The sequence below is a fragment of the Oppia nitens genome, unplaced genomic scaffold (genome assembly GCF_028296485.1).
Source record: "Oppia nitens isolate AA-2021 unplaced genomic scaffold, nextdenovo-longstitch-racon4-pilon3 scaffold21_pilon_pilon_pilon, whole genome shotgun sequence".
NCBI lineage: Eukaryota > Metazoa > Arthropoda > Arachnida > Sarcoptiformes > Oppiidae > Oppia > Oppia nitens.
This window is the reverse complement of record NW_026533201.1, coordinates 944,273-960,926: the sequence shown is the minus strand read 5'-3', so window position 1 is coordinate 960,926 and position 16,654 is coordinate 944,273. Positions and strand designations below refer to the sequence as shown.

Genomic DNA, 16,654 nt, shown 5'->3' with positions numbered 1-16,654 from the left:
ACATTATTTTGATAAATAGGTTGAAAAGAACTAAAGAATATATCAAATTATCTATTATTTTATGTAAAATTTTTATTTAATGTTATTAAAAGATTTTAATCATTTCATGCAATTCTTTATGACTACCTGCGAGAATAGTCCACGACATAGCTTTGAATTCACACCTATATGTTAAAAATATTTGCTTAAAATATTAAAAATAAGATAACACACAAAAAATTTCATATAACTTGCATACTACTGATAAACTAATGCACAAACTAAATGCAAATATCATATGACTAATAGTAATAGTAATAGTAATAGTAATAGTAATAGTAATAGTAATAGTAATAGTAATAGTAATAGTAATAGTAATAGTAATAGTAATAGTAATAGTAATAGTAATAGTAATAGTAATAGTAATAGTAATAGTAATAGTAATAGTAATAGTAATAGTAATAGTAATAGTACACACAATACACACAATAGTAATAGTAATAGTAATAGTAATAGTAATAGTAATAGTAATAGTAATAGTAATAGTAATAGTAATAGTAATAGTAATAGTAATAGTAATAGTAATAGTAATAGTAATAGTAATAGTAATAGTAATAGTAATAGTAATAGTAATAGTAATAGTAATAGTAATAGTAATAGTAATAGTAATAGTAATAGTAATAGTAATAGTAATAGTAATAGTAATAGTAATAGTAATAGTAATAGTAATAGTAATAGTAATATAATAGTAATAGTATATATATAATAGTAATAGTAATAGTAATAGTAATAGTAATAGTAATAGTAATAGTAATAGTAATAGTAATAGTAATAGTAATAGTAATAGTAATAGTAATAGTAATAGTAATAGTAATAGTAATAGTAATAGTAATAGTAATAGTAATAGTAATAGTAATAGTAATAGTAATAGTAATAGTAATAGTAATAGTAATAGTAATAGTAATAGTAATAGTAATAGTAATAGTAATAGTAGATTTTTATTTGTAAAACTACTACATTGAAATCCTATTGAAATAATTTTATTTTTTGTGTGTAGTTTATTATAAAAAAAAAATTATATATAAATTTCAAAAATTCAAAGCTCAGGCCCACGAAATACAGCCATCAGAATATTTAAACGCATCGAATGATTTTTAAAAAATTAAAAAAAATCAAAAAATATTTACAATTTTGTTTCAATCAAAAATTTTCAAACAAAAAAAAAGTGTAATAATTTAAAATTTAATTAATTTTTTATATTTTAGTAGTAAGTTATTAGTATTATAATGTATTATATATAAAAATTACTAATTTATTAATATGGTAATTAATTTACAATATAATTTCTATATTTTTATAATCTTAAACTTAGTATTTTTTAAAAACTATTTTCTTAATTTATTACACACACACTCACTCACACCCACAAAATACAGATTATCTATTAAAATCCGAGAAATACATTCCGGGTGCACAAAAGTTCGGGATAGCAGTGGACAAACTAGTCCCGAGCTATACCTTTGTAATACCTTTAAAAAAATATTTATTACATAAAAATATCCATTATTTGTATTAAATAATAATTAAAATTATGTTTATATAATTATATTATATTATGTAAAAAATTAAAAGTTTCTCTAATATAATTGCAGCCTATTGTATGACCCAGTGGGAGGAGGGGGTAATTTTAAAGATTAAAATTATAATTTATTTATAATTAATGTATCTATTGAAAACTTTAACATTAAAATTAAATAGCTGGCTCCGGGATATAACATTTTTTAAATAATTTTTTTTGGAACAACAATAGGCACTTACAATTGGATCAGTAGACTACTTGAATTATATAATAGTATCATATATTATTTTATTTTATTTTTTTGTATGTAGGTGCAATAGTCAAACAATAAATATATATAAATATAGTTATTTTCCAACACCTGGGTAAGTTATCATTTTTATTTATTTATACTAATTGGGTAAATAGTATGATAATAATAATAATAATAGTTATAATTTAGCTGTAATTAGCTGTAATGATGAGTCTGGAAATTGATGTTTTAAATTATTTATTTTTTATACTAAATTTATATATACTGTATATATATATTATATTTCAATTAGAAAAGCAATAATTATAATAATAATGTCTAATAAATTTTGATTGAGAATTATTTTTCGTAAATTTCTAGAATAATAAATATCTATAAAAATATAATAATTTTTTTATTAGTAACAAACATACATATACTAATAGTTAAAGTTGTAATAATTTTTTTTTAAATTATAAAGTTTTTAATTTTTGTATATTTAATAAATTATTTTTCATGTATTAATTTAAAAAATAGTAATTTAATAAAAACTAATTAATTAATAAAAATAAATTAAGCTGTAAAAAACATATTTATTCTACAACAACAAAAAAATTACTTAGACAAGTTACCTCTATACTTATTAAGTTAAAAATAATATGATAGTGCAGTAATTAACAACTGTATTGAATGAATAACAATTAATTAATTAATTATAAATTTATTATTTTAATATGTTTAATTATTGAAAAATTGATAGAAATAATAAATTTAGATTGATAATTTTTTATAGTAAATTTCTCAATAATAAATTACTATAGAAATACATTATTATACAAATAGTATACATTTTTATTTAATATATTTAAAAATAAATTATTATAATTATAGTTTTTTAATACTATTTATTAATTATTTAAAAAAATCTTTTTAAGTTTAAATTAATTAAATAATTATTATTTTTAATTTAATTGTTAATTTAAATATGTTCTAATAATTATATTGTATAGTACTTTTTAAAAATTTTAAAGTATTTATAACATAATATAAAATTAAAATTTTGGAAACATTTTTAGAAACTTTCTAAAATTTTATTTTATTCACCAACACTAATGTAACTTTGACATTTTAAAAACAACATAATCAATTAAACAAATATATATATATATAAATATTTTTATATAAAGTATCTGTCAAAAAAAGATTAACAAATAGTATATAACTTCATACAAAACTATTGAAATAAATTAATTCAAATAAATTATAATAATAATAAAAAAATATAATTTTTATTTAAACTAAAAAAATCATATACTAATTAATTTTTTTAAAATATGAATTATTTACTAAATATTGTATTAATAGTTGTAATTTATGATAATTGTAAGTATATTTAATAATATATTAAATAATTGATTATTAAATTAATTTTTATGTTTTTATTACTAATTTTATTGTTTTTATAACTAAGTTTTTTATAACTATTTTTTAAAGAAAATTATTTTTTTTACAGTTAATTTAGTCAAATGTGATAATCGGTGTCCGGCCGGTTGGGACGCRTACGACAATCAATTGAAATGTATAAAAATAATCGGCGATACATTGGCTACGTATACGGACGGCCAGAATATATGCGGACAACAAGCACAGGGATCTAGCTTATGGATAGTCCATACCCAAGCGGAACAATCATATTTAACTAGCTATTTATTTAGCCAGCATAGACTAGTTAATTCAATATGGCTGGGCGGCCAGATTAGCCAGCAACAATTACAATGGTCAGATAGTAGCCAGGTTACGTATACAAATTGGTTGGATGGTCGTCCCGAATATTCAACCCAGGTACAATGTTTGGAAATGCAATCGCAAGAATCGACCCAGGGTAAATGGTTGGATACGGTATGCAATAAACGTAACCAGGTAGTTTGTCAATTAGGACAATCCCAGCAACCTATAGATGAATTACGTAGATTGATCCAGCAAACTCAACAACAAGTTGAACAATTACAACAACATATCCAAGTATTGGAAACCAATTACAATCAATTAGCGGAAAATCCCGTTCCCGTCGGGTTTATATATGTACAGTTAGGTCAACAACAACGGCCACAACACCTATGGCCACAATCGTCGATAAAATGGTACGATATTACCCAACAGTACGCGGGTTTGTTTTTCCGAGCCGAAGGTCCCGATTCGGCCAAATTTGGTGAGATTCAACCGGCCAATTGGTCCCGATTGTCTACTATAAGGACCCGATCGTGTTATACACCCGATCACGGTAGCTATTGTGAGGAATTTACTACCGAATTGGGCGATACGGGTGGTTGGAGTCCGGAATTTATACGTAAAGATTTCTCCAATGATATGTATTTCTATGTGACTACCGGTTTGGATAATAGACCCCGTAATCAAGCCATACGTATTTATAAACGTATTGCTTAATAGAGGTGGTAGTATTAGTAGTAGTTTAGAAATGTTGTTATGTTTTTTTTTTTGAATATTATTATTACTATTTTTTAAAATAATTTGTATAATTATTTAAATATAATTAAAAATAAAATTATTATTTTTTAAATTTTTGTTTTAGTATTTAATATATTTTTCTAAATTTATTATGTTGAGTTTAATATTATTATTATTATTTAGTTTTAATGTATTTTTTAAATAGATTAAAATTTTTATAATATATTAATCTATTTTATATATTTAAGTTAATATCATGTACTACTAAACTACATAAACTTTGATAAAAAATATAAAATCAAATAATTATTATTAAAACAATAAAAATCATAAATCATATAAAAAAGTATAAAATTAATATACATGTTTAATATTTTATCCATAAAAAATATTATTGAAAAATATTATTATGGATATATAAATTTTTATAATTCAATTTTACAATTAATTTACCTTAAAAATATATTAATAAATAATATAATATGGTAGTTATTTTTTCATAAAAAACACATACACATAAACAATTTATTATTTATTTAGTTATAAAAATAATTATGAAATTATTATATTTTTTTTTTGGAATAATCCATAAATATTTATTGAAATTTTTATTAAACTTTAATAAGTATAAAATAAAATATATTTAAAAAAAAAATCTTAGTCATAATTAATCATAATTATTTCTTAGATATTTTATTTTATTTTTTAAAATGATAATCTATGTTAGTAATATTGTTAGATAGTCATTTCAGATAGTACTATTTTTATTTTATTTTTTTAAAAAAATAAACAAAAGTTTTTTGTTGACGTATTATTTAAACTAGCTATTAATCAACCAGGGTGCTTATAATATTTATTGTTTGTTGTTTTGCCAGTTAAATGTTTAGCCAGTTTAGACAGGTATATACTGGTATATACAGTATATAATAACTGATTAATAATAAAAATGTACTATTTATAGTACACACACACACACACACACATACACACACACACACACATACACACACATACATACACACAGATACAYACACACACATACACACACACACACATACACACACATACACACACAAACACACACATACAAACACACATATACACACATACACACACAAACAAACACACACATACATACACACATATACACACACACACATACATACACACACACACACACACACACACAGACACACACATACATACACACACATACATACACACACATACATACACACACATACACACACACACATACACACACACACACACATACACACACATACATACACACACACACATACACACACACACATACACACACACACATACACACACACACATACACACACACACACACAGTAAGACACAATATGATAACGTGGTAAACATGTGGCTCCKGGATATSATATACACTACTACTACTACTACTACTACTACTACTACTACTACTACTACTACTACTACTACTACTACTACTACTACTACTACTACTACTACTACTACTACTACTACTACTACTACTACTGTACTAATCTTGAAGTAATTCATTTATTTTATTTTTTTCATCAATGAATGCGTCTTTGATATAATTAATTGGTTCAAAAATACATGTTTTTAGTCTATATAATTATAAACTAGACAAAAAATAAAAAAATAATAATAATAGACCTGGATGATGATGATTAATAACATTGCAACTTAGATACATAACCAGTAAATACTGTATATTGATATATGTTAAAATTGTTGATGTTGTTAATAATTTATATATTAATTTTTTTTAAATAAAAAATATTTTATTAACAAGCAAATACTAATAGATATATTTTTTTAACTTATAAAACAAAATATGTTATTACTAAATATGTATATTTAATAAATTATTTTTCATGTATTAATTTAATTTTTAATAAAAAATTAGTAATTTAATAAAAATTAGTAATTTAATAAAAATTAGTAATTTAAAAAAAATAAGTAATTTAATAAAACTAATTAATTATGACAAAACTGTAAAAACATGTTTATTCAACAATAACAAAAAAAATTACCTAGACAAGTTACCTCTATATACTTATTAAGGTAAAAATAATATGATAGTGCAGTTTGTAATAAATGTAATGTTTGAATAACAATAAATTAATTAATTATAAATTTCATTATTTTAATAAGTTTAATAATTGATAAAATAGATAGAAATAATAAATTTAGATTGACAATTTTTTTTTATAGTAAATGTTTTATAATATGTTTAAAAATTTTGTTGTCAATACTATTTATTTTTTTWAAATTAGCAATTAATATAGTATATAAAGTCGTAATTTATAGTGATAAAATTTAAAATTAAATGATAAAATAATTAGTAAATTAACAATATCATTTTTAGAAAAAAGACTTTTAACTAATATAAAAAACATTATTATTATTTGAAAAATATGAATTTCCTATTTATATTACTAGTAATTATTTTTTGTAAGTATAATCTAAAATAAAATAATTATTTAAATAATTATTTTATATTTGATTTAATTTTTTTTAGTTAATTTGATTGAATGTGAAGACAAATGTCCGGCCGATTGGGACCCGTATGACGATCAGCGAAAATGTTTGAAAATAGTCGACGACTCACTACAAACCTATACCAATTCAATGGCTACCTGTGCTAAGTTGGCACCGAATGCAACCCTATTGACAATACATTCATCGGGAGAACAGGACTTTTTGAATCGGTATCTATATGTCGACAACAAATTAGTCGATACTATATGGTTGGGCGGTGTAGTTCAAGGTAACAATATTATGACCTGGCTAGATAATAGCCCAGTTAGCTATACTAATTGGTTCGAGGGTCGTCCTAGACAACAACAATCAACAATTAATTGTGTTGAACAACAATCGGAGCCAACTATCCAGGGTAAATGGTATGATATATATTGTACAAAACGTAACCAGGTAGTTTGTCATTTGATGATGCAATCATCGATACCAGTAATTGATTTGGAAAAGTTAATATTAGAAACTAGGAAATACGTACAAGATCAAATTAAAATATTGAAAAATGAAAATGCTAGACAACAAGTGGAATTGGATAATCTGGTAGCCAATCCCGTTCCCATTGGTTTTATATACGTGCAACTATCTGGTCAACCCGAACCCAGTCAACTATGGTCACAATCACCGACAATTAAATGGCTAGAAGTGACCTCAGATTATTCGGGTCTATTTTTTCGGGCCGAAGGTTCCGATTCGGCCCCGTTTGGTCAGATACAGGCGTCGAACTCTAGCCGATTGGCAGCTATTAAGACACAGTCGTGTATGGGAACAGTCAGCGACTGTGAATATACTGTCTATTCGATACCTGAGTCCGGTTGGTCAGTTGGTTTGGTGAAAAATTTTATTAACAATGGCTTATATGTGTATATGACTTCCGGCGAGAATCGGCCCCGTAATCAAGCTATACGTATATACAAACGTATTGCTTGATAGTAGAGTAGGTAGTAGTTTTAGTTTGGAAATATTGTTATTTTTTTTTGAATATTTTTATTACTGTTTTTTTTTGATAATTTTTGAGAATTATTAAATATAATTAAAAATAAAAATAATTTTTTTTTAAATTTTTGTTGTTTAAGTAAACTTTACATTTTTTCATATCGAAGTTTATGTACTTTAGTAGTACATGATATTGACTTAAATATATAAAATATATTAATATATTTTTCTACATTTATTATGTTGAGTTTAATATTATTATTATTATTTTGTTTAAATGTATTTTATTTTATTTTTTAAAAATAGATTAAAATTTTCATATTATATTAATCTATTTTATATATTTAAGTCAATATCATGTACTACTAAAGTACATAAACTTCGATATGAAAAAATGTAAAATCTATTATAAAAAACAATAAAAATCATAAATCATATAAAAAAAAGTATAAAATTAATATACATGTTTAATATTTTACCCATAAAAAATATTATTGAAAATTATTATGGATATATAAATAATTATAATTTAATTTTACAATTAATTTACCTTAAAAATATATTAATAAATAATATAATATGGTAGTTATTTTTTCAAAAAAAACACACACACACACATTGATAAACATTTTATTATTTAGTTATAAAAATAATTATGAAATTATTATTTTTTTTTGTATAATCCATAAATATTTATTGAAAATTTTTCAATAAACATCAAATACAGTATATTAAAAAAAATAAAAAATAATTACCAAACATTAATATTAGTCAAAAATTAAGTAATAACTTTTTATATTATTAATTAGTTATTAAGTTTTTTTTAAATAAAAAAAATTATATTATTTGATTTTTTTTTGTATGTATTGAGTCCCTGAATCCCCTGTCTCTGAAATTTGGGTCATAAAACAATTTTTTCTGGGTCACATTGACTACCATGGTCACCTAATGATAATTTATCGTTAGATAAAAAAAACAAAACAATTTTTTTTGTGGACGTATTAGTTAAACTAATAGTCCAATTAATCAACCAGGGTGCTAATAATATTTATTTATTTATTGTTGTTTTGCCAGTTAAATGTCTAGCCAGTTTAGACAGGTATATACTGGTATATACAGTATATAATAACATATTAATCATAAAAATGTACTATTTATAGTACACATACACAAACACACACACACACATACATACTTAAACACATATACATACTCACACATACATAAAAACACACACACACACACACACACATACATACTTAAACACATATACATACTCACACATACATAAAAAAACACACACACACACACACACATACATACTTAAACACATATACATACTCACACATACATAAAAACACACACACACACACACACACATACATACTTAAACACATATACATACTCACACATACATAAACACACACACACACACACACACACACACACACACACACACACACACACACAGTAAGACACAATATGATAAGGCGTGGTTCACATATTACGTTCGCACTTGAGGGGAGRGGGGGGTTAGCCAAAGCGAACTTTTGCAAACAAGGGGGAGGGGAGGGGTAAAGACTTTAAGAACGTTCGCATTTAGATAATATCTTATATATTGTGGGGGGTTAGGGTTAAGCGAACGTAATTTTTTTAAATGACTACATGCGAACAGTTGCGAACATAGGAGAGGGAGGGGGTCTAGATTTCTTAAAAAGTGCGAACGTAATATGTGAACGACGCCTAACGTGGTTAACATGTGGCTCCGAGATATCATACACTACCACTACTACTACTACTACAACTACTGTACTAATCTTCAATTAATTTACTTTTTTATTTATTTTTTCATCAATGAATGCGTCTTTATTATAATTAATTGGTTCAAAAATACATGTTTTAAATCTATAAAATTATAAACTAGACAAACAATAATAAAAAAAAATAATAGACCTGGATGATGATGATTAATAACATTGCTACTTAATTATTATACAGTAAATATATTGATATACTTTACAGATATGTAAAAAAAATTTGTTGTCAATAATATTTTTAAAAAATAATTAATAAAGTATATAAAGTCATAATTTATAATGATAAAATATAAAAAATTAAATGATAAAATAATTAATATATTTAAAAATATAATTTTTTTTTAAATACTTTTTAGAAATATAAAAAACATTATTATTATAATTACTTAAAAAAATATGAATTTCCTATTTGTATTACTAGTAATTATTATTTGTAAGTAAAATATAAAATAAAATAATTATTAAAATTTTTATTTTATATTTGATTTAAATTTTTTTAGTTAATTATATTGAATGTGAAGACAAATGTCCGGCCGATTGGGACACATATGACGATCAGCGAAAATGTTTGAAAATAGTCGACGACTCACTACAAACCTATACCAACTCAATGGCTACCTGTGCTAAGTTGGCACCGAATGCAACCCTATTGACAATACATTCAGCCGGGGAACAGGACTTTATGAATCAATATCTATATGTCGACAACAAATTAGTCGATACTATATGGTTGGGTGGTGTAGTACAGGGTAACAACAATTTGACCTGGCTAGATAATAGCCCAGTTAGCTATACTAATTGGTTCCAGGGTCGTCCACAACAACAACAACAACCACACCAGTCGACAATTAATTGTGTTGAACAACAATCCGAGCCGACTACCCTGGGTAAATGGTATGATATCTATTGTAATAAACGTAACCAGGTAGTTTGTCAATTGATGCTACCAAAATTAGCACCACCAATTGATGATGATACCGATAATGCTAAATTATTAAAAATGATCCAGGCAATACAATTATATACTGAGAAACTACAACAACAACTACTTGGTCTTGAAACTAATTACCAAAATATTAACAAACAGTTAGCTGTGGTAGGGGTAGTAACTGCCGTTCCCGTGGGATTTATCTATGTACAGTTACCTGGACAACAATTGCCCAGTCAATTATGGCCCGCCGAATCGGTTAAATGGCAGGAAATTACCGCCGATTATGAGGGATTGTTTTTTCGGGTACTGGGCGCTGGTTCGGCACCGTTTGGTCAGCTACAGTCGGCTAACTCGTCCGGTCAATTGTCAACAATCCGATCGAGGTCATGCTATACGGGTAACCATGGTAGCGAATGCGATGACTTTATAACGGAAATCCCGGAATCGGGTTGGAGTCCGGAATTTATACGAAAAGATTTCTCGAATGATATGTATTTCTATATGACTTCCGGTGAGAATCGGCCCCGAAATACAGCCATCCGTATATTCAAACGTATTTAAATAATAATAATAATAATAATAATTAATAATTAATTAATATATTATAAGTAATTTTTGTGTATGAATTGTATTCAAAAATATTGAATGATTTGAATAATAAAATTTGATAATTACTAATTTGAATTATTGGTAAAATTTTTATTAATAATTAATAATATTAACAAAAAAAAATTATATCAATAAATATATTATTATTATTATTATTATTGTATAACAGTATTTTTTTAAATGAGTTTTCTAACTAATCTCAAATTATTAAATAATAATGAAAATATTTATGAAAATAATAGCAAATAAAATAATTATATTTTTACTTTTAAGTTACTATTAATTTTAAAATAGTAGAAACAATTAAGTAATTAATAATAAAATTAAAAAAAAATTAGAAATATTTTTATTTATACAATTAGTAGTAATAATATAACAATAATAATAATAATAATAATCTATAGTATTTATATATCAGTATAATATATAGTAAAAATTTATTTAATTTAACAAAAAAAAAGTAAATTAATTTAAAACAACAAAATAAAACTATTTAATTAATTTTTTTATTAATACATTAATTAATTAATCAAATAATTATTTTACATTAAAACCTCTTAAACAATACGTTTGAATATACGGATGGCTTGATTTCGGGGCCGATTCTCACCGGAAGTCATATAGAAATACATATCATTCGAGAAATCTTTTCGTATAAATTCCGGACTCCAACCCGATTCCGGGATTTCCGTTGTAAACTCATCGCATTCGCTACCATGGTTACCCGTATAACATGACCTTGATCGTATTGTCGACAATCGACTGGACGAGTTGGCCGCTTGTATCTGGCCAAACGGTTCCGATCCTTGACCTTCGGCCCGGAAAAACAATCCCGCGTATTGTTGGGTAATATCTTGCCATATAATACGTTGTTGTTGTTGTTGTTGTTGATTATCATAGTAGTAGTAGTCAGGCCATAGTTGACCAGGTTCAATTTGGCCAGCTAGTTGTATATAGATAAAACCTATAGGTGGCGGTGCTGATGATGATGATGATGAGGGAACGGTATATTTAGATAATTTTTTGTCAAAATTATCTAGCCTAATTGATTGACTATCTAATTGAGCTTGTTGACTATTGAAATTTTCATCTAGTTTCCATTGTAATTTACTTAATTCAGATTCCGTATATTTTCTCAATTCAATTATTGATTTTTTCAAATCGCTATCAACTGGTGGTGATGGTGTTGGTGGTGGTGTAGGTGCTGGTGTTGGTGGTTGTGTAGGTGCTGGTGTTGGTGGAGGTGGTAGTGTTTGTTTCAATTGGCAAACAACTTGATTATGTTTCAAACAATCAATATCATACCATTTACCCTGAATGGTTGGTTCGACATGTTGTTCCACACAGTCAACTGTATTAGGATTTTGTGGTTCACCTGGAAACCAATTTGTATAGTTAACCAGGCTATTATCTTGCCAGGTCATCTTATTGTTAATAAGTTTACCACCCAACCATATAGTATCGACTACACCATGCTGGACATATAGGTAGTTATTTAGGTAGTCCTGTTCCCCTCGGGAATGTATAGTCAATAGTGTTGATCCCGGAGCCAGTTTTCCGCACATTTCCTCAGCTCTGGCATAGATTACCAATGGATCGTCGATTATTTTCAGACATTTTAGTTGACCATCGTATTGATCCCAACCGGCCGGACATTTGTCCACCGATTCAATATAATTAACTAAAAAATTATTTTTTTTTRAAAAAAAGTTTAATTAAATTATTAAATGAAAATAATTTTATTATACATGTTTTGTTTATACACTTACAAGTATACAATACCATTAAAATCAATAGTGAGTTCATATTTTTTTATATATAGTTAATTATGTTTTATTAAAAAAAATAAAATAAATTTTTATATAAAATTTTTGATGTAAAACTATTATTTTACTAATTAATCAATTTCTACTTTAATTATTGAGTTTATATACTTTAAATATATATATATAATTATTATTAATAAACATATTACAGCTATTATTATTATTATTATTATTAAAAAATGTTTGTTTAATTATGATTTATATTTGTTGTGACACTTTTAATATTAAAACTCAAATTATTAAAAATTACTTATCATATAAATAATATATTTTATATACAAGTCACTTATAAAAATTTGAATTAACAAACTTACAATCAGTAATAAAAATTAATTAACTTAAACTAATTGTTATTAAAAAATAATAAAATTGATTAACTAAAACAATAAACTAATTTATATATATTATTTATTTATTTTTTTCTAAAAAAAAATTGAATTAACAATTTACTTTAAACATAAGCTTAGCTTAATAAAACAATGTAATTTATGTAATTTTTAATGATTTTTTAAAAAAAATTTATTAATTAAACATTTTCTAATAGATAAATCTTTTAGATCATATTTAATATGTCTAATATAATTATTTTAAAAAAAAAACATATACAGTAAAGTTGTACAAAATACTTATTATTAAATAAAATTATAATATATTATTATAAGTACTAATTGAAATAAATATTATAGCTATAAAGTTGTTTAATTTTGTATATTTAATAAATTATTTGTATGTATTAATTTACTAAAAAATTAAGTAATTTTTACTAAAAACTAATAAATTATGACAAAGCTGTAAAAAAACATATTTATTCAATAACAAATATAAAAAACTACCTAGACAAGTTACCTCTATATATATTTTATTGGTTAAAAAATAATATGATAGCGCAGTTTAACAAAATGTAATGTTTCTGAATAACAATTATATTTATTATTTTAATAAGTTTAAATTTTATTTTTTTAAAAAATACTAATAATTAATTAATTTGATAATTAATTGACATTTAATAATTATATTAAACATAGTCTATTGTAAAAATTACTATAAAATTAATAATAATATATTAATATATATAATAAAACATTAATATTTTAAAAAATAAATTAATAATTTATTTTCACAAAAAAGTTGAAAATATGAATCTATTAATTATTTTATTAATTTGTGTGTATATATCATGTAAGTATAGGTGTAATAAACTAATTATTAAAACTATTTATTAATAATAATTTTGAAAATTTTTTTTTTAATTAGTTAATTATATTGAATGTGTGGACAAATGTCCGGCCGGTTGGGACAGATATGATCCGCAACTAAAATGTATGAAAATACTAACCGATTCGTTTGCAACCTATCCAAGCGCTTTAGATATGTGTGCAAAACAGGCACCGGGAGGTGGATCAACACTATGGACAATACATAGTCAGGAGGAACAGGACTATTTCAATAACTATGTATTCAATCAACATGGACTAGTCAATTCAATATGGTTAGGTGGACAGGTTAGACAACAAGTGTTACACTGGTTGGATAATAGCCCAGTTAGCTATACTAATTGGGTAGATGGTCGACCACAAAACAGCAATAGTATTACATGTGTAGAAATACAATCGGATGATCATACCCAGGGTAAATGGTACGATGCTAATTGCAATAAACGTAACCAGGTAGTTTGTCAATTGATGCAATTAGTAGAGCCACCAACACCAGCACCTACACCAGCACCTACACCAGCACCTACACCAGCACCTACACCACCAACACCACCACCAATTGATAGTGATTTGAAAAAATCAATAATTGAATTGAGAAAATTTACAGAATCTGAATTAAGTAAATTACAATTGAAACTAGATGAAAATCAACAAAATCAACAAGCTCAATTAGATAGTCAATCAGTTAGACTAGATAATTTTGACAAAAAAATTTCTAAATATACCGTTCCCTCATCATCAGTACCGCCTATAGGTTTTATCTATATACAATTACCTGGCCAAATTGAACCTGGTCAACTATGGCCTGACCAGTACTACGATCAACAACTACAACAACAACAACGTATTATATGGCAAGATATTACCTATCAATACGCGGGTTTGTTTTTCCGGGCCGAAGGTCAAGGATCGGAACCGTTTGGTCAGATACAAGCGGCTAACCAATCCAGTAGATTGTCGACAATCCGGACCAGATCATGCTATACGGGTGACCATGGTAGCGAATGCGATTGGTTTATGACCGAAATGCCAGAATCGGGCGGCGGTTGGAGTCAGGAATTTATACGAAAAGATTTTTCCAATGATATGTATTTCTATATGACTTCCGGTGAGAATAGGCCCCGAAATACAGCCATCAGAATATTCAAACGTATTTAGATTAGAGGTTTTATTTGAAAATAATTAATTATTATTATTATTATTATTAATTATTATTAATTATTATTAATTATTATTAATTATTATTAATTATTATTAATTATTATTAATTATTATTAATTATTATTAATTATTATTAATTATTATTAATTATTATTAATTATTATCAATTATTAATAATTATTATTAATTATTAATAATTATTAATAATTATTATTAATTATTAATAATTATTATTATTTATTATTAATTATTATTAATGTATTAATCAAAAAATAAATTTAAAAAATACAAAAAAATGTTTGCATCAAAAAAATGTGTTGTCGTTATTGTTGTTGAAGTATTTTTTTTTATTATTTAAATAGTTTTATACTATTTAGTATGTTATATTAATATATAAAGTATATTGATATTTCTTAATTTTTAAAAAAAATCAGTTTAATATAATTTTAAATATAATTCTATATCTATTTTTTACTGAATTTATAAAAAAAATTGTTTTCATATATTAGAAAATAATAAATTAATTATTAATGTATTAAGCAAAATAAATTCAAATAACAAGTTTGTTGTTGTTATTATTGTTTTTTTTTGTAATTTTTAAATAATTTTATTTTGAAAATAAATTTGAATTTGAAAGTAATTTATATTTATAATATTTTTAGTATTTATAACCTAAATGTTATCTAATTTAATTAAAAAAGTAATTACTATATATTTATTAAAATTTTTATTCAATACCTGAATAGCACTTTAATTTAGATAATTAATTCTAATATATTTATTGATAAGTTAATTATTATTATAATTTTTTATTTAAATATTTTTTTCATTTAAATCTACTTTTAATATTTTATTATTATTATTACATATTGCTATTGAAAAGCTATGAAAAAAACAAAAATATCTATTAATTTATTAGATTAAGTAAAATTAATATTTTTAAAATAATAATAATAATAATAATTACTTAGTATTAGATTTGATAAATAGATAAATATTTTCTTTAATTAAATTTAAGTTTTTGACTATTTTTTTTGGTAGTTATTTCTCTAATTATTTTAAATAATTGTTAAAATAAAACAATAAATTATAATTAATAAATAATTTATATTGCAAAATTTTACCCTGTTTACTATTTATTATTATTTATCTAACTGTCTAGACTTTATTAACTTTACAAAAATATTGACAAACAATATAGACTATGACTTTAGTTTTTAATTGTTTTTTTTTTGTATGAATATATTTATTGTTTTAAGAAAATTTCATTAATTATAATATGTTTTATTTTTTATTTTATTTTTATTATACTAATCTTATGTTTAAAGTAAATTGTTAATTCAAATTTAAT

General features: G+C 23.8%; 5 protein-coding genes across 7 annotated transcripts in view; 4 read left to right on the top strand and 1 right to left on the bottom strand.

The window, feature by feature from the left end:
* LOC128953296 (uncharacterized) overlaps positions 1–16,654 on the bottom strand; it is a 388,095-nt gene that overhangs the window by 212,191 nt on the left and 159,250 nt on the right. The window lies entirely within an intron of this gene.
* Positions 3,131–4,235, top strand: LOC128953396 (uncharacterized). The gene is made up of 2 exons (XM_054298881.1): positions 3,131–3,173; positions 3,304–4,235. The coding sequence occupies exon 2, from the start codon at positions 3,648–3,650 to the stop codon at positions 4,233–4,235; it is 588 nt and encodes a 195-aa protein (XP_054154856.1). The 5' UTR covers positions 3,131–3,173; positions 3,304–3,647.
* On the top strand, positions 6,669–7,745 carry LOC128953287 (uncharacterized). The gene is made up of 2 exons (XM_054298769.1): positions 6,669–6,728; positions 6,796–7,745. Exons 1-2 carry the CDS (start codon positions 6,692–6,694, stop codon positions 7,737–7,739), a joined length of 981 nt encoding a protein of 326 aa, XP_054154744.1. The 5' UTR covers positions 6,669–6,691; the 3' UTR covers positions 7,740–7,745.
* Positions 9,940–11,054, top strand: LOC128953395 (uncharacterized). Its single transcript, XM_054298880.1, has 2 exons — positions 9,940–9,995; positions 10,063–11,054. The coding sequence occupies exons 1-2, from the start codon at positions 9,959–9,961 to the stop codon at positions 11,052–11,054; spliced, it is 1,029 nt and encodes a 342-aa protein (XP_054154855.1). The 5' UTR covers positions 9,940–9,958.
* On the top strand, positions 14,060–15,304 carry LOC128953280 (uncharacterized). Its single transcript, XM_054298761.1, has 2 exons — positions 14,060–14,107; positions 14,183–15,304. Exons 1-2 carry the CDS (start codon positions 14,065–14,067, stop codon positions 15,298–15,300), a joined length of 1,161 nt encoding a protein of 386 aa, XP_054154736.1. The 5' UTR covers positions 14,060–14,064; the 3' UTR covers positions 15,301–15,304.